The 16,454-nt window shown below is 50.9% G+C and overlaps 1 protein-coding gene across 4 annotated transcripts in view; it reads right to left on the reverse strand.

Moving 5' to 3' along the window:
- ctrip (E3 ubiquitin-protein ligase ctrip) overlaps positions 1-16,454 on the reverse strand; it is a 176,418-nt gene that overhangs the window by 5,169 nt on the left and 154,795 nt on the right. For all 4 annotated transcript variants that reach the window (XM_050189402.2, XM_050189404.3, XM_050189401.3 and 1 more), the window contains exon 35: positions 14,486-14,684. In XM_050189402.2, coding sequence (XP_050045359.1) covers positions 14,486-14,684 — 199 coding nt within the window. The remainder of the gene's footprint in view (positions 1-14,485; positions 14,685-16,454) is intronic.

Genomic DNA, 16,454 nt, shown 5'->3' on the forward strand with positions numbered 1-16,454 from the left:
CCAAGTGTGAAGCGAGGAGGTCTGACCGGCGCCGGCCCGGCGGATGCGTCACCTTTTAGTCTCGACGTGCCCGAGCGCCGCCGTCACGTGGCCACATCCAGAGACGTTCCTTCTTGCCTGCGACTGCGAGAGTATAAAAGCAGCTGCCCCCGGACGCCAAGAGAGAGGCTCCGATTTCTTCCGTCGAGTAACGTGCTCTCCCGTCTCTCCACTTCGGTCGACCTGACCGGCCGCTCTCTTGCGATGCTAAAATAAACAAGTTGTTCTGTTACCAGTCGACTCATGCTTTGCCGGGACCTTCGGATGCTTCCAGTTGTGCCCCAGGCCGCCAGGCCAACGCTACCCTTGGGGCTTGCGACCCAGATGCAACAACCGGTGTCAGCGGTGAGATTGCAACAACTGTCTGCCAGCGGTGAGATCGCGACAACGGAGGCCAGCAGCGAAGATATGCGGTTGACTGTATGCTGAGCAGCACAACGACCATCCGGGAGCAGTGCAACGAGCCCTGTGTGATGACTGGTTGCCTGCAGCGAAACGACTGCGCTGAATTCTTGGCTGCGAGGTTTGGTGAGTGCGGGACTTTCTTCTTCCGAGTTTTGCCAGGCTTTTGTTAGTGTCAGAAACAGAGCTGGTAAATGTGGTTGTCGTTGCTGCCGGGTTAGTTTGCGGCAAGACAATAGTAGGCAGTAGAGAAAGCAGCATTCAGAGCAGCCATGGATTTGAAGTCGTTGCGCAAACCGAAATTGCTGGAGCTTGCAAGAGAGTTGGGTCTGGATGTCTCAGACAAACTCAGAAAACCAGAACTGCTAAGGGCTATTATTGAGTTAGAGGCTGAGGATGACGAGCTGTCGGAATGCCTTGAGACCATTGAGGAGAGGGAGACGGCAAAAAGACAGGAGCGCGAACTTAAAGAGCAAAAAGAGAAACAGGAGCGCGAACTTCAAGAGCAAAAAGAGAAACAGAAGCGCGAACGTAAAGAACAGAAAGAGCGAGAGCAACAAGAGAAAGAAAAAGAAGAGCGCGACCATCAACACGCTTTGGAAATGAAGCGTCTCGAGGTAGAGATGGAATGCGCTCGTAATGGAAGTGAGGCACACGGTGCAGGAGAACGAGTATCGTTCAAAATGACTGACCTGATGCGGCCGTTTAAGCTTGGAGAGGACATTGGTTTGTTCCTGGTTAACTTTGAGCGAACGTGCGAGAAGCAGGGGTTCTCTCGCGAAACGTGGCCACAGCGCTTGCTCACTTTGTTACCCGGTGAGGCGGCCGACGTAGACGCTCGCTTGAAGAGAGAGGAGGCAGAGGATTTCGACAAAGTGAAATCGAGTCTGCTAAAAAAGTACAGGCTGTCAGCGGAGGCATTCCGTCGGAAGTTTCGGGAAAATGATAAAGGCAGAAGTGAGTCATATACAGTTTGCCTACAGTCTAATGTCAAACATGCAGGAGTGGCTCAAAGAAGAGAAAGCTTTTGGTGACCACGAGAAAGTTCTGCAGTGTTTCGGGCTGGAACAGTTTTATAGTCGGTTACCTGAGAATGTGCGGTACTGGGTCTTGGATAGGCCAGACGTTAGTACAGTGGCTAAAGCCGCTGAGCTAGCAGAGGAGTTTGTGACGCGTCGGGCTCGCGGAGCTAAAGACGGTCAAAAGGGTGAATTTGGCTCTAAGTTTGAGAGGCCGAAGTTCACACCCATGAGAGCAAAGGGGAACACACGTAGTGCAGATGCGAGTGAAAGCAGTCCGACCGAACCTAAGGAGACGGCGGCAGCCGAAGCCGAACGCAGAAAGCGGTTCGAGACGAGGCAAGCGCGCGTGTTATAAGTGTCAGAAGCCGGGTCACTTTTCGGCGTAGTGTCCGGAAACAAAAACAAAAGTCGTGTTTTTGTCATTATGCAGCACTGACGAGAACATGAAGCTTCTCGAGCCTTACATGCGAGACCTCCTCGTGAACGGGAAAGAGTGCCGAGTGCTTCGCGATTCCCCAGCTACAATGGATGTAGTTCACCCCTCTTACGTAGAACCCGATATGTTCACGGGCGAGTGCGCATGGATCAAGCAAGCCGTGGAAGCTCATAGCGTGTGTCTACCCGTAGCAAAAGTGCTTATTAAGGACCTTTCGGAGCGCTTGAGACGGAGGCCGCAGTGTCATCTATGCTGCCCCCCCAGTACCTGTACCTATTTTCGAACAGGTCCGATCACCTCCTGCGCGAGAAGGGGCTTTTGTTTGGCGAGGCTAGCGTTCAGGCCTTAACCAGATCGAAGGTTCGGGAGCTCGCTGCAAAGGCGGTAGTTGCGGGGCCGACGTTGTCGAACAATGAGAAAGGGTCAGAGGCGCAGCAAGCTAATATTCAGAGCACGTCCGAACTGAATAAAATTGAGCATCTAGCGTTGAAGGCACCAGATACTGGAGAGGAAATGCCCGACGCGGGAAAGTTAGAAGAGCTATCTGGAGATTTGCTCATCGCGCCTATGTCAGATGGACTTAATAGGTTGCTAAAAGTCAGCCGGTCGGCTTTGATAGCCGAGCAAAAAAAGGATGGCAGCCTAGAAAACATACGCTGCATTGTCAAGGAAGGTATCGCCAAGAAAAATGCTCGTTTTGTGGAAAGAGGTGGGGTCCTGTACCGGAAGTATCTAGACCGCAGGGGAGTGGAGTTCGATCAGCTGATCGTGCCTCAGTGCTACCGTCAGGATCTGTTGCGCTTGTCGCATGGGGGTTCGTGGTCCGGACACCTAGGAGTTAAGAAAACTAAGGACCGTCTCTTGCAAGAGTACTATTGGCCAGGGTGTTTTCGGGACGCAGACCACTTTGTGAGGACATGTGACACCTGTCAGCGGGTGGGCAAATTAGGGGACAAATCGAGGGCGCCGTTGAAGTTGGTACCTATCATTACGAAGCCTTTTAGACGGCTCGTTATTGATACAGTGGGACCTCTGCCGGTAACAGCCACGGGGTACAGACACATTTTGACTGATCTGCCCAGCGACAAAGTTCCCTGAAGCAGTGCCGCTTAAAGAACTCAGCTCAGTTGAGATAGTCAATGCACTACTGTCGATATTTGCGAGAGTTGGTTTTCCTGCGGAAATCCAATCAGATCAGGGCACAGTGTTTACTAGCGCTTTGACGACAGCCTTTCTCGAAAGGTGCGGGGTAAAGCTGTTACACAGCTCAGTGTACCACCCACAGTCGAATTCCGTTGGGAAGCTCCACTACGTCATGAAGCGCGTGTTGAGAGCATTGTGGTTTGAACAACAAACTGACTGGGAGCTGTGTCTGCCTGGGGTGATGTTTGCATTGAGGACCGCGCCGCATGCGGCTACGGGGTTTTCGCCAGTTGAGCTAGTGTACGGTCGCTCGCTGCGGTCTCCGCTTCGCATGCTTCGAGACGGATCACTGCCCTCTCCAATGGCTGCAGACTATCTCTTCAACAAATGGCCGCCTCCTGCGCTGGAGCCTCGCTTTGCAACAACATTCCTTTGAGGTGCGTTACAAAAAGGGGAGTCTCAACGGTAACGCCGATGGCTTAATTCGAAGCCCCTAACGTAGGAATCAGCCTCAAAGTTGATTGTTACTGATGTTTTTCTTCCTGAGGCAGGATTTTTAACATATTGCTTTTGTGTAGTGTTTCAAAGTGATGGCGTGCTTTCTAGTGCAATTTTCCAATTTGTGGATGCGTTCTGAGTGCTGCTAAACTACTGTAAGGAACTACGCAGTAGTATAAAAAGGGAAAAAGCCTGGCAGGGCTTAGTGAGGGTTGTGCCGTGCTTGCTGACTGAGCGGTTGAGTTTCGGCGTAGTTCTAACGCTTGCTGGGAACGAGAGAAAAATGGCAACTCTCCCGAAGTCACTTTGCAGTGTCCTGGGTGAACCTGAACGTGAGAACGAGGCCTTCTCTGTGCGCTGCGCTCAAGAAACGTCGAAGGACGCCCGACTTCGGTTATGAGCATCATCGAGCGACATCCCTCCGGACAGCGGATGCAGTCCCCTGACCATTGGGATCTCCTTCCCCCGGCGGGGCGGTCTGTTACGTTTCGCCTACGACGCGCGGTATAGCCAGCGCGGATGCAACGGACGCCGGGGCTTCGTTCAAAGCGGCGGACATTTTGGCCCGTTCAGCGCTGCCGCAACGCCTCCCCGCCAAGCGCGTCCAGGCAGGTTTCAATGCCACGTGTATTCGTGTGTGTGTGTGTGTGCATGTTGGTGCCCACGCTTGTCAAGGCGCGGCAGCCGGGGAGAGGAGCTCCCCAAGTGTGAAGCGAGGAGGTCTGACCGGCGCCGGCCCGGCGGATGCGTCACCTTCTAGTCTCGACGTGCCCGAGCGCCGCCGTCACGTGGCCTCATCCAGAGACGTTCCTTCTTGCCCGCGACTGCGAGAGTATAAAAGCAGCTGCCCCCGGACGCCAAGAGAGAGGCTCCGATTTCTTCCGTCGAGTAACGTGCTCTCCCGTCTCTCCACTTCGGTCGACCTGACCGGCCGCTCTTTTGCGATGCTAAAATAAACAAGTTGTTCTGTTACCAGTCGACTCATGCTTTGCCGGGACTTTCGGATGCTTCCAGTTGTGCCCCAGGCCGCCAGGCCAACGCTACCCTTGGGGCTTGCGACCCAGATGCAACAACCGGTGTCAGCGGTGAGATTGCAACAACAGACAGTGATGACGACGACGCTAACAATCCCTCTCAAGCACCCGCTCTTGGGGAAGTTATCGGATCACTGAATGTTATCTGCAGTTTCGTTGAGTGCCACGGTGGAACTTCTCAAATGCTGCACGTAGTTGGCCAACTAGAAAACATGACCCTTGGAGCTGCCTCGAACTACAGGATGTGGCAAACCAGCATCTCTGTTTACTTTAAGTAATCCAAAGATCGCTGAATAAAGGTAGCACATTCCTGCAGCAAAATTTTTTGCCTGGGTTGCATTTCTTGTGTGTTTGGTTAATTCAAAAACCCGCTTAAGTTGAAGATTTTTTTGCGGTCCCGATGACTTCAAACTAATGAGGTTTTACTGTATCTCTCCTTTTCCTTGCAATCAGCCTTGGTCAAGTGCTGTGGCAGTATGAACATCCCTGTTGCACAAGGAGAAGGAAGGCTAGCCACCTGAGGTGTGAAAATGATACTTGTGACTGTGGAAAGGTTAACTTTGCTTTTGGTGGCGCAACTTTTCGTCAGCAGCATTAACCATGTAGTAAACAGACCTTGATATAACATACTTCAATATAATAAAATTCTCTATACAGTCAAAACTCACAATAACAAAATCTAGCGACTAAATATTTTCATATTCCCAGCAAACGCCCAAGGATTCAATGCATTTCGCACCTCTTTATGCCTCGACAACGAAATGTTGCTGTACTACAATCCCACATCAATAAAATTTGCCAGAATGTAACACCGTATATTACCTACTTGTACCAACCCAGCAGGCTCCAAAATGTGCTCAAATGCGATTTCTTTGGACTAAAGTTTTGTAAAATGCTACCACATTGCATGGCCGCTGCCATTTTTGTTTACAAAAACAACCAAGCATCAGAAGGAATCGTGTGCGCCGGAAACACGTCATGGCCACCATCTTTGTTTGTTGATTGCCCGTTTAAGGGGGGATGAGGGGATCGGAACTAACTTTCTCATTTTTTATCTTAGAGTGATGAAATTTGGCTTACAGGTTCGAAATAGCATCAAACAGACAGCTGCAAAGTTTCACAATCATATCTTCAGTAGTTTTTATTTTATCATTATTTATATATTGCTCACATGTTGCTTGCTCGTGGAAAGCCTAGCGTGACAGCAAAATGGGTTATGGGTCTGTAAATGTTTTTAATAGTTACTAAGAAGTATAGTCTAAGTCAAGATTCTCTTAATTTCTTTTTAAATTTCTCTGCTCTTCTTCTAAACGATATAGTATGCACCTTCTCTTTATGTTTAGAATGTATCATGCTCCAATTATTGTGTAATAAAAAAATGGTGAGCCTAAATGGTAAATCTGAGACTGTCTTGACATAAGGCACACTTCACCAATTGCAGCAAAACAAACAGGATTAAAATCCGTGCTCCCATTGCCGTGCTATGCTTTCCACGAGCGAGGTGATAAGCTCAAAACAAACTTTTGAGAAAACAAGCCTCAAAGTTCCATACTGGCACACACTGTCTAGAATGCTCCTGCATTGTAGAATTTGGTGTCCTTGGCAGCAGGTGACTTCTTAGCCCTCTGTCCTTTCAGGAGATGGACTTTGTGTGCCTTCTTCATTCGCTGGGAGTCTTTCTCGACAGCCCGCTGAAGAGAGAGGGCACCAGGGCGCAGGCCCAATGTTGTGCACAGGTCTGAATAAGCTTTCAGACTGCCCGAGTTGTACTTTGAAATTGCCTCGTGCACTGCTGTTTCCACAGCAAACAGTGAGGCATGCTGGTCTTTTGATACTAGTGACCATATCACTGAATGGAGACTCTCAGCCGCGTTTTGAGTTTTGCCTCCTCTGCACCGGGCCAGCAACTGAGGGTCTGAGAGGCGCTGGTACACAGGCAGGAGTGCTTCAGCAACTTTAGCTGAAAGCTTGTACTTGTGAGCTGGTGCTGGCTGCCCTTCTGCCTCAGCTGACCGGTGGTTGCACCAGCTAAGGGGGCCAGGGGGACACAGCTCATGATGGGGCTCATCATCTGTTGATGTGATGTGGTAGTACGTTGCCATTACTGCCCTTTGCATTTCCTCGACTTCCGAGTGGTTCCGCAGAGCAAGGCCATAGTAGTTTGTCAGTTTTTTGATGAGCTGCTGTGTCAGGCCCCCCTTTCCACCTAGTGGCTCTCCTTTCTTTGCCTTGGCCACCAAAGAGCGAAGTGCAGCCCCCATTCGTTTTTTAACATGATTTATGCAGTCCTCTTTAGATAGCTGCACAAAACCATAAACTTCTTCATCACATAGAGTGCGAAACATGCGGCTGCCCCCGTCACAAACTATGTTTGTGTAACGTAGATCATTTCTGCTCAAGGAGCGCCTGAAGAGCTGTAGTGCAGCCTCAACCTCCATTCTTCCAGAATTCACATCAGTGTTTTTCTGGCACTGGTGTTGCTGCTTCCATTCAGCATAGTTGGGGTCACTTTCTGCTGGCTGTCGGCTGCACCCAAGGCAGAAGTTGGACAGAACTATGCAGTCCAACACAAGCCCTGTATGGAAATCAATTATACAGCCTACGCCGGTATGGGAGCTGTGGCCGCGTGTCAACCATGTGCCATCATACACTACTGTAATGTTCTTTGAAAATGTTGTCTCCATTTCAGTGTACACCTTTTTCACTGCCTCTACAGCATCTGTGAAGATGTTGTGTGCAGCTGCCGCTGCGGCAGGCTTGAAAGTCTTTTTGAGGTGCCCATCATATGTTTTGTGGTGTAACCCACGATGCGAGACATTCATGGTGGCCCAGAAGTCATTAAGAGCAGTTGGTCCTTTCCCAATGCTCTTTATTGCTTGCATAGCTCTGATGTTGACCTCGAAAGCTCTAGAGCCGCTCTTCCTTTGTGAGGACCACTCAGACTGTAGGGTACTACCACAGGAAATGCATGAAAGTACCATCTTCACAGCTAGTCCCAGTTCAGTCTCGCGGTGCACTGCTAGGCCGGGCTGCTGACAAGTTGGGCAAAGCGGGGAACCAATCAGCGAGTTCAAAGCAGCAACTTGAACAAGCATAAACTCCTCTTCTGGAGGTGCGGGAATGGCATTTTCCTGTGAGCCAGTCAGCCCGAACTTGCGCTCCGTTGCTGAAACCGCGCGAAGCGATTCGCGAACTCTCGACGCTTGCAGTTCTGCAGTTTCCGCGGACACAAATCGTGTTTCCAGGTGAGCTTGAATAGTGCGACGTTCACTGGGCGAACAGTCAACACTGCGATGAGCGGCAAGGTCGGCCGCCGGCGCATCCGCGGCAGCGAGCGTGCGCCCGCGTTGCAGCTCCGTCGAAGCGCCGGAACTCGTCGATGGCATGGGACTGCCTTCACTGGCGGTTGTTGGCTGCGGAGACATCTCGGCGTTGAACGACACACCGCGGAAGCGCGTCTCCGATGCTCTGCAGTCGGGCGGCGATGACCGCTGCAAGCTCACTCCGTAATCTGTGCTGGACGAACTTGCGACGGGACGCTCGCGTACGGCGAGACTCACTGGCATGTCGATCGTCACCGGTGAAGTAACACTGCGCCCGCGCTTCGACGGCAAAAGATCATGGTTCGTCTCACTATCGCTGGCTGGTGCTCGACTCGGCGCAAGATCCCGCAGCACGTTGGGCGAGAGATCGCACAGCACGTTGGGCGCGTACTCCGCCGATTCTGAACGGACGCTCGGCTCGGCCGAACCACCTGCTGACAATCGCCGCTTCTTCCTTGCTGTGACGGGCTTGCGTTTCCGCTTCCCGTAGGCATGCTTCGTCCGGTACTTCTTTTCGAACGTGCGCGGATCCATTGCACGTGGCCGACGTCCTCGAAACACAAGAGAAGGAAAGTCCAGAAAGGCTTCCCAGCAGCGGACAAAAGCAGACGCTCCTTGCGCTCCTTGCCTCGGCCGCCATTATGGCGCGGCGTCGACCAATGAGGAGGCGCCTTACAACGAGCCGCGGCGCAGAGCCAATCGGGGCGCGGCAGCCATTGGCTGCTCCGTGCTGCCACTCTCCTGTTTTTCTTTTTTTGTGCGCTTGCTGGCTGGCAGGGAAGGAAGGGAAGGGCTGGGACAAAGAGTCAAAGAGTCGGGCTTTCCAACGATACCAAAATGGCGGCGCTCCGTGGCGGGAAAGCCGAGCAGTCACGCGTTGAACTTCGCGGCTTTTTCGCGATTTCGGGCGGATTTGTGGACGCCGGCACCGACAAATATATTTATTTTAAGTGCTTAGAGTTTGTTTTTCGGTGAAATATTTCAGTACAAGATAGAAATGATGCTGTAGATTCTGAAAAGCGTACTTTTCAAAAATCGATTTTTTTCGCGAAAATCGCGATCTGATCCCCGCTTCCCCCCTTAAAGCAGCACACATGCTGCTACCGACATGTGACGACGGTTTTTGCACACCTACTGCAGTGCGTAATGTGCGACTCGGTGATGAAAATGCAGCAAAGGAGTAATGGCACTTGAGATAGCGGTCGGAGCATAAAGTAGCATATATCGGGCGGTGATTGAGTGATCGTCCTGGAATAAGCATCCCTTGCTTCAAGAACGCTGGTGTTGATGCCACCTGACAGGCATCGCGTTCGGATTTGGCACCGGACGTAGATTTGTGTGACGGAGTGATAATCTCGTCGATTGCCTTAGGGTACAAAAGATACGATCACTTTCGCGCTCGGCACCAGACGCGTCAGCGCCTAGGGGCAACAGCATGCGCTGGAGAAATGCTGCGACATGCGTGGAGTGCTACTGCTTTGCGTCCGGTGCCGAGTTATGCAAAACCTTGCAAAAAGTGATCGCATCTCTGAAAGCAATTGATGGAGAATACTGTTCCATGGCAGTGCTGCCACAGCTGATCGACGCATGCGACACACTTTGTACTGTCGCTAATGCGGTTTTATATCCTCAAGCAAAGCAAACTGCCTAAAGAGATGAACGACTGCCAAGTCCGTTGTTTCTTGCATGGGCACGGCATGCAGCCTCAAAAATACAGGTAGGCCCGTGACTAGGGCACCCAGATGTTTTAACCCTTTGAGGGTAGATTTTTTTTGCCATATGAGACTGTCCAGGGTCAATTTCTTTTATTGCAGATTCCAGTTGTTCTTAGGGACCTATTTCGAAAAAAATTTACTGTAATTTTTCTAAGGTGACCGTAAAGTGAGAAAAAATATGTTGCGTTGGTATATATGTACTCTTCATTCATGAGTAACAACAATAAAAAAGGAAATAAACTTAGAAGAATTGAAAGTTTGACGCGTTTTTATACACATAGTACAAGGCTTTGAAGATGCGCAGACGAGAATATTTCACAAGACTCAAATGTTCCTGCTCTTACACTAATATGTACATCTATAGCGTAATTGAACTGCGTAGGTGTGCACACTGTTACGTTTTGCCTCCGACGCGCGGTATAGCCGGCGCGGATGCAACGGACGCCGGGGCTTTGTTCAAAGCGGCGAACATTTTGGCCCGTTCAGCGCTGCCGCAACGCTTCCTCCCAAGCGCGTCCAGGCATGTTTCAATGCCACGCGTCTTCGTGTGTGCGTGTGTGTGCATGTTGGTGCCCACGCTTGTCAAAGCGCGGCAGCCGGGGAGAGGAGCTCCCCAACTGTGAAGCGAGGAGGTCTGACCGGCGCCGGCCCGGCGGATGCATCACTTCTCGTCTAAACGTGTCCGGGCGCCGCCGTCACGTGCGCCTCATCCCGAGCCGTTCCTTCTTGCCCTCGACTCCAAGAGTATAAAAGCAGCAGCCCTCCGACACTGAGAGAGGCTCCGATTTCTTCCGTCGAGTAACATGGTCTCCCGGCTCTCCACTTCGGTCGACCTGACCGGCCGCTCTTTTGCGATGCTATAATATACAAGTTGTTCTGTTAGCAATCGACTCATCCTTTGCCAGGACCTTCGGATGCTTCCAGTTGTGCCCCAGGCCGCCAGGCCAACGCTACCCTCGGGGCTTGCGACCCATTTGTAACAACACTCAAGAAAACTGTGTGGTTGTGTGCCCGTCAAAAAAGCAACACATTTGACAAACTTCCGCTCATCTTCATCTGATCGCCAACCAGAAGCAATTAGTTTTTGCAAGTGTTTAAAAAAAAAGAAAGAAAAAAAGAAAAAGCAACGAAAACGCATGCATGGCGGGCATCCTTCCTTGCGCACCCCTGTGAGCACTAAACGAGCGACAAACAAGCGGTCACCCTTGTGGGGAGCACGCGCGCCCATCTTCCCCCGCGCCGTCGCGTCGAGAGCCGGCATAGACAGGGGAGAGGCGCACTATGCCCTCTCCTGATTCTCCCTCGCTCTCGCGACGCACGCGCGCTCTTCCTCCCGACTTGCGGGCGGGTAGCTGACGGGCGAGGACATTCCCCTCGCCCAGGTAAAAAGGTACAAAACAGCGCGACCGGGGGAGACCCTCTCTCTTGGGACGCCGACACCTGGACCGCCTGGACTAAGCACCTGCCGCATCCCGTGAGTGACCTCGCTTGTCTGACCCACCCAGACAACGAGGCAAGCCTTTTTACTACTATTACTGAGAGGACGTCCCTCTGCGAGTGTTCGCTATTGCTAATAGCAATAAACGTTATTCCCGTTGACACCGCTGGTTGCCTTATTCGTTCGAACCCGGCGTAGCCGCGATTCCCGCGCTACGGGTTGGGAGTACCACGAAGCGACTGCGTGGGGCTAGATCGGGAGCTCGCCTTCAGCTCTAGCCGCACGCAGAGTGGAACCCCCACACCCTTTGAGCAATTAGTAACGAGATAGCCATCAGTTTTGCAAGCGCAAGAAGCCGAAACCGCCAGCGGAACAATACCCAAACCACCGCCCACCCCCGTGCACGGCAATGCGCGAGCGGTAGTATATGTTGTAGACGCGCGGGAGCAAACGCGCTAAAACAAACAATGCAACGAAAACCGAGAGAGGGAGGCGCGCGAAAAGAATTCTCTGTATTCCCACATAGTGGCAGCACATGACAGAAAAAAAAAAGTTAGGAAATTCGCGCGCTTTTTAACCCTTTCGCTGTCACTGACGTACCGGTACGTCATCGCGCTTCCCCCCCACGGTGTCACTGACGTACCGGTACGTTCTCTATCGTGCGTTCAAAATTTCGCGCCTGAGCGCAAAAACAGGCGCTCCTGGATTGGCCACGCCATCTGTTGACTCTTTCTACAAGTTCGTATATTCGCTCCGACCTGTGTTAACCCATGTATTGAAGAGTACGGTGCGACTGCCACTCCCCACTTTCTCTTTGCTGAGTGGCGCGGTGGCTCCGCGTTCGCTGGATCATGCGTCGCGCGCGTGTGGTTATGGGTTCAAGGGTTGTTCTGCCTTCTCCGCGGGTTTGAAGGTTTTTATTTTTATTCTGTTGGTGTGCCTGCTACGGCGCGTCAAGTTCAGGCGCACGTGCCGTTGCCTCTCCAAAAGGGGTGACTCGATTGCTGCTTTCGCTCTCTCGCCGCACCCTCGCTTCCGACTTGCAGCAGTAAACGTAAAGCCCTTCGAACTTTGTTTAGCCTTTTTTCATCTCCCTCTGTCTTCTTGATCACGCAACGTCCCATTTCTCTCCGTTGCGCGGGCGACTGAAAGCGCATCCTCCCTGCGCGCGGTTACTTTCGGATGGCTCGGCGCGCGGGACCTTCGTCTGCTCATGGGAGCGGTGGCTGAATTCCGATTCAGAATACGAGCCGAGCTCGGATTCGGACTCGGACAAAATCGCTTGAGACGGAGAGGGTTCCGCATCGTCAGATTCGGATGTTGAACAGATTTTATAGTCAGGCTGATGATGATGATAATGTTTACTAACAACAGCTGCAGAACACTGAAATGTGCATATTGCATTGACTATGTTATTTGTATACCAATCATAATCAAAAATAAATTGCTATGTTCATTCCCTGTTATGCTCGTTCCCTGAAACCAAGCCGACACTGGGGGTGCGTCACGGCCAGAAACGTCCGACAGCGAAAGGGTTAAACAAACGTATAGACGCTGCCGTAAATATACGGCATCGACCATTTTGGACTTCTTCGCGGCGCCGTATATTTACGCCATTGATCCTCAAAGGGTTAATGCGATTGCTTTAGAGCGCACGCTTGAAGAAAAAGCCGTCCGTATCAAAATTAGAAAGAAATCACCGTTTTTTTTTTACTAATTTACTTCAGGAATACTTCGTTAAATCGAGTTTGGTGGTTTAACTTCATTAATTCGGTTTGATGACAACATTGAACCCTATGGTACCTACCAGGGAATGGAAATTTCTTCATTAGATCGGGAACTTCGTAAAATTGGGTTTCATTAGATCGAGCTTTAATTGTACTTAACGTTTTACAACTTTTTGCACATGTATTTTGAAGCCCAACATAATGAATTGTGTATACGTGAGTTTAAATATAACAAAATTCCACTGTTGTGAAGAAACATTCAGACAATTGTGGGGATGCGCGACTGTCACGCGTCCCCTGATATGTTGTTTTCCCGCACGGCTCGCGTGGCCTGGCGCCCGCGGCGGTCGGAGTGGTTGAGGCGCAGTACGAGAGATGACGCGAGTGTTGCGCTGCTAACGCCGCCGACAGGCGGGGTTACTTGGGCGGCGAGAAGACAAGGCGCTTCCTCTTTGGTTCGGGAGAGGAAGCAGTGTGGACGTGCCGCGCGTGCGCCGATCCATGCTTCTGTGAGACCGTCTCGCGTGGCCGCCTTGAAACGCGCCACCGTTCGCGTGACCGTACACGCGAACGACCAGGCGTTGGGATCGAGCATGGGGGCGAACATATTCGCTCGCTATCTGGTCGCGGCGAGTCGGACTTCTAGATTTGTCGCGCGCCCATCGGCATGTTTTGGGGATAGCAACTCGGCTAGCAGGCATTGATCTATGAAAGGTACAATAAATGCCCTTGTGATTGTTTGCATTACTGTGTTGTCGTTCCTTTGTCCCAAGAGCACAGAGGAGAACCCCACACAATAAATCCTAGCTTCCACAGACGCAGATGTCAAACGGTTGAATTGAAAGCAGCAGATTGCGAATTCATCTCTAAAATTTCATGTGCGTGATCAACAGCGACCGCTTCAGTGTAGCAACGCCATGTTCAGTTGTGGGGATGCGCGACTCTTGCGTGTTATTTTCCCCGCGGTACGATAGCCAAGTAGTCTACATCCTGGGAGAGTGAGGCTTAGCACTTGCGGAGTATTGGCAAGCCTGAAGCAAGTGAGTACCGAAGCCTCGTGGGTGGTCCGAATTTCTTATGTAAATAGGCTCTTCTATCTGACTGATGAAGTCACGGCTCTGGGAGCCAGATGGCCTAAGGCCATGGGTGCTGCTACGGGCTGACTGGTACTGTGGCCTGGCACCGGGCGCTCCGACACCATCTAGGACGGTGGGCTCTGTCAACTCTTAGGCTGTGTGCACCGAGCGGGGTAGGACCCCACTGCTTGTAGCATGTGGAGGGACACAACCTGTTGCACCATGGCACTGAGGTGCTGCACTTTGCTTCCCTCATTCTATTTATCCTCGCACGAATTGAAATTACTTATTCGACTCAAGAAAGCGAGCTCTGTTCACGTGAACTTAGCATCTGAGTAGCCGCCTGATCTTTTGCTAGCAGAGTTAAACATCGTACCACGTGGGCGATGCGCATGCAGAATTCCTCTCCCTTGCACTACTTAGGCATTTGCCGAGTGCGTTGAGCGTACGCAGCGTGAGTGGAGTCACCCCTGGCTTGCTGTCACTGAGTTCTAGATCAACAGCAGTTGATAAATACACACTAGTGAGAGAAATCTGCCGTACGTAATGTAACTGAAAGATGCAGCAAGCATACATTCGCTGCACATTTGCTACTTAAAGCTATACTATGAGCAGATTTCAACTGCTCTTACCTCCAACAGGTAGCCTGGGAGATCCAGTGACAAATTGGAGGAATGCCCTCTGTTCCTCAGGCCTGTAGCTGCTGAGGATCTCAAAGAGAAATTTGATGGCACGGCTGTCGTGAGTGTAGCCATGGTCGGGTCGGCAGCACTCCATCAGGCTCTTCACGTCCCACAGGCTGGGACCACTGCCACAGAAGAGCTGCTCCAGCTGTAAGGAAGTTGCACACACAGGATGGCTAGGGCATCCCAGTACAGTATACTTCATTCACAACACCCAACGCTCCCCTTGTGCCCTACATAAATTGGATACGCACTGCTACCTGGTTGAAAAGGCTTGCATGCGGCTTTGAAAACTTATAATTTGCTTATGGTGAGGCACTATTTACGGCATTCTGGACACTAGAAATTTATCTTACAACTAGTCTACATTAATTCATTAATTCCCACAGTAAACCCTCGTTAACTCGAACTCTTGGCTCGGTGTATTTTTCACTTTTCATCTCAAAATGCTTTTGTGCCGAGCTATTAATATCTCAAAATCACGACTGCGAAAATGTTAGTGAGAAAGCAATTACCCAAAGGCTTCCATACTTTGTGCACAGTTACGATATCAACAAAAAGTGACAGGCTACAAGTGTGTAGTGAATTCCACGACATTCTACACCACTTAAGATCCACTGGTCATGGCCGGCTGCGATATCATTGATAATGAGGGCAGAGTGTCGTTACGACACCTGACAAAGCACGAGAAGGTATTATATTTATTAAAACTTAGGCCAATTCTTTTTTTTTCCCTTCAAATAATCATATACAGTAGAACCCCGCTGTTACGTTTCTCACTGCTGCGTTTTCCCAGCTGCTACGTCGTTTTCATCCGGTCCCGGCACAGCTTCCATAGGATCCAATGTATAAGGAACCCCGCTGTTACGTAGTAGCTGTGAAAACGTTCCCGCATGATACGTCGCAACTCAACACCCCAAACCCGCCTGGGCTAAAGTAGGCAACGCGCTCCAACCACCATTTTGGCTTTTGACGAGTTTTGGCCGGGCTTGGCCGGGCTTCGCTATGGAACTGGCTGCAAGAAGCCGCACGCCAGTTCAAGAGGCCGCCACTAGGTGGCCATTCGTGCAAAATGCTCTCACTATCATCACTGTGATTACGGTCACTGCATGGTTGTTGGAGGGGTCGACTTGGTGACGAAGGAAACTCGGGAGAGGCTCTGACGTCACTCTTTGTGAAGCTAAAGTGAAGCCGGAAGTTGGCGTTGCTCATGGCGTTTCTCCACCTATCGGGCCAGCTCTCCTCTCTTGTTTACATTTCTTGTGAAACCACGCCGCGCTGCGCGCAACTGGGCTGACTGGGCTGCTTGGACACGTGCGCTCCGCAGCAATACTAAACAATCGTTAACACGTTAGCATGATTACACCAAAGAGGGCAAATTTTCCCGCGGATATTCCTTCGTTGCCATTGCCGTGGCCCGGTGACGACAAGGAGCACGAGCCACATGTTGCCGGTGAGTTGCCAAATCCTAGCTTTGGAGAAGCTGTCGCGGCTCTGGACCTCCTCCGCAGGTACGTCACACCTCACAGCGAAGCTGACAGCAATGCGGCCTTCCAGGCTATTAAGAAACGTGTGGTGATTTCTAGCGAGCGAAAGAAACTGCAAGCCACCACTCTAGACTTTTTTAAGTCCTAAGCGCACTCTGTGGAAATAAATTGTCTATAATTGAAGCTGCACTTTTTTCATTCATTTTCGGAGCTTTCCTCACTGTTGCGTTTTCCCGGCTGTTACGTTTTTTTCCTCGGTTCGGTGAAAAACGTATGAACGGGGTTCCACTGTATTTGTTTAAAATATATTGTTTAAATATATTGTCTAAAAATAAAGTGAGGTACCCGATTAATAAATTTGTGCTATTGCGTATTAATCCTTGCGGACATCGTTCGGTGTGGTTCAATACTTCTTTAAAATGTCTTCTTAA

Source organism: Dermacentor andersoni, chromosome 2 (assembly GCF_023375885.2).
Source record: "Dermacentor andersoni chromosome 2, qqDerAnde1_hic_scaffold, whole genome shotgun sequence".
NCBI classification, from domain to species: Eukaryota; Metazoa; Arthropoda; class Arachnida; order Ixodida; family Ixodidae; genus Dermacentor; species Dermacentor andersoni.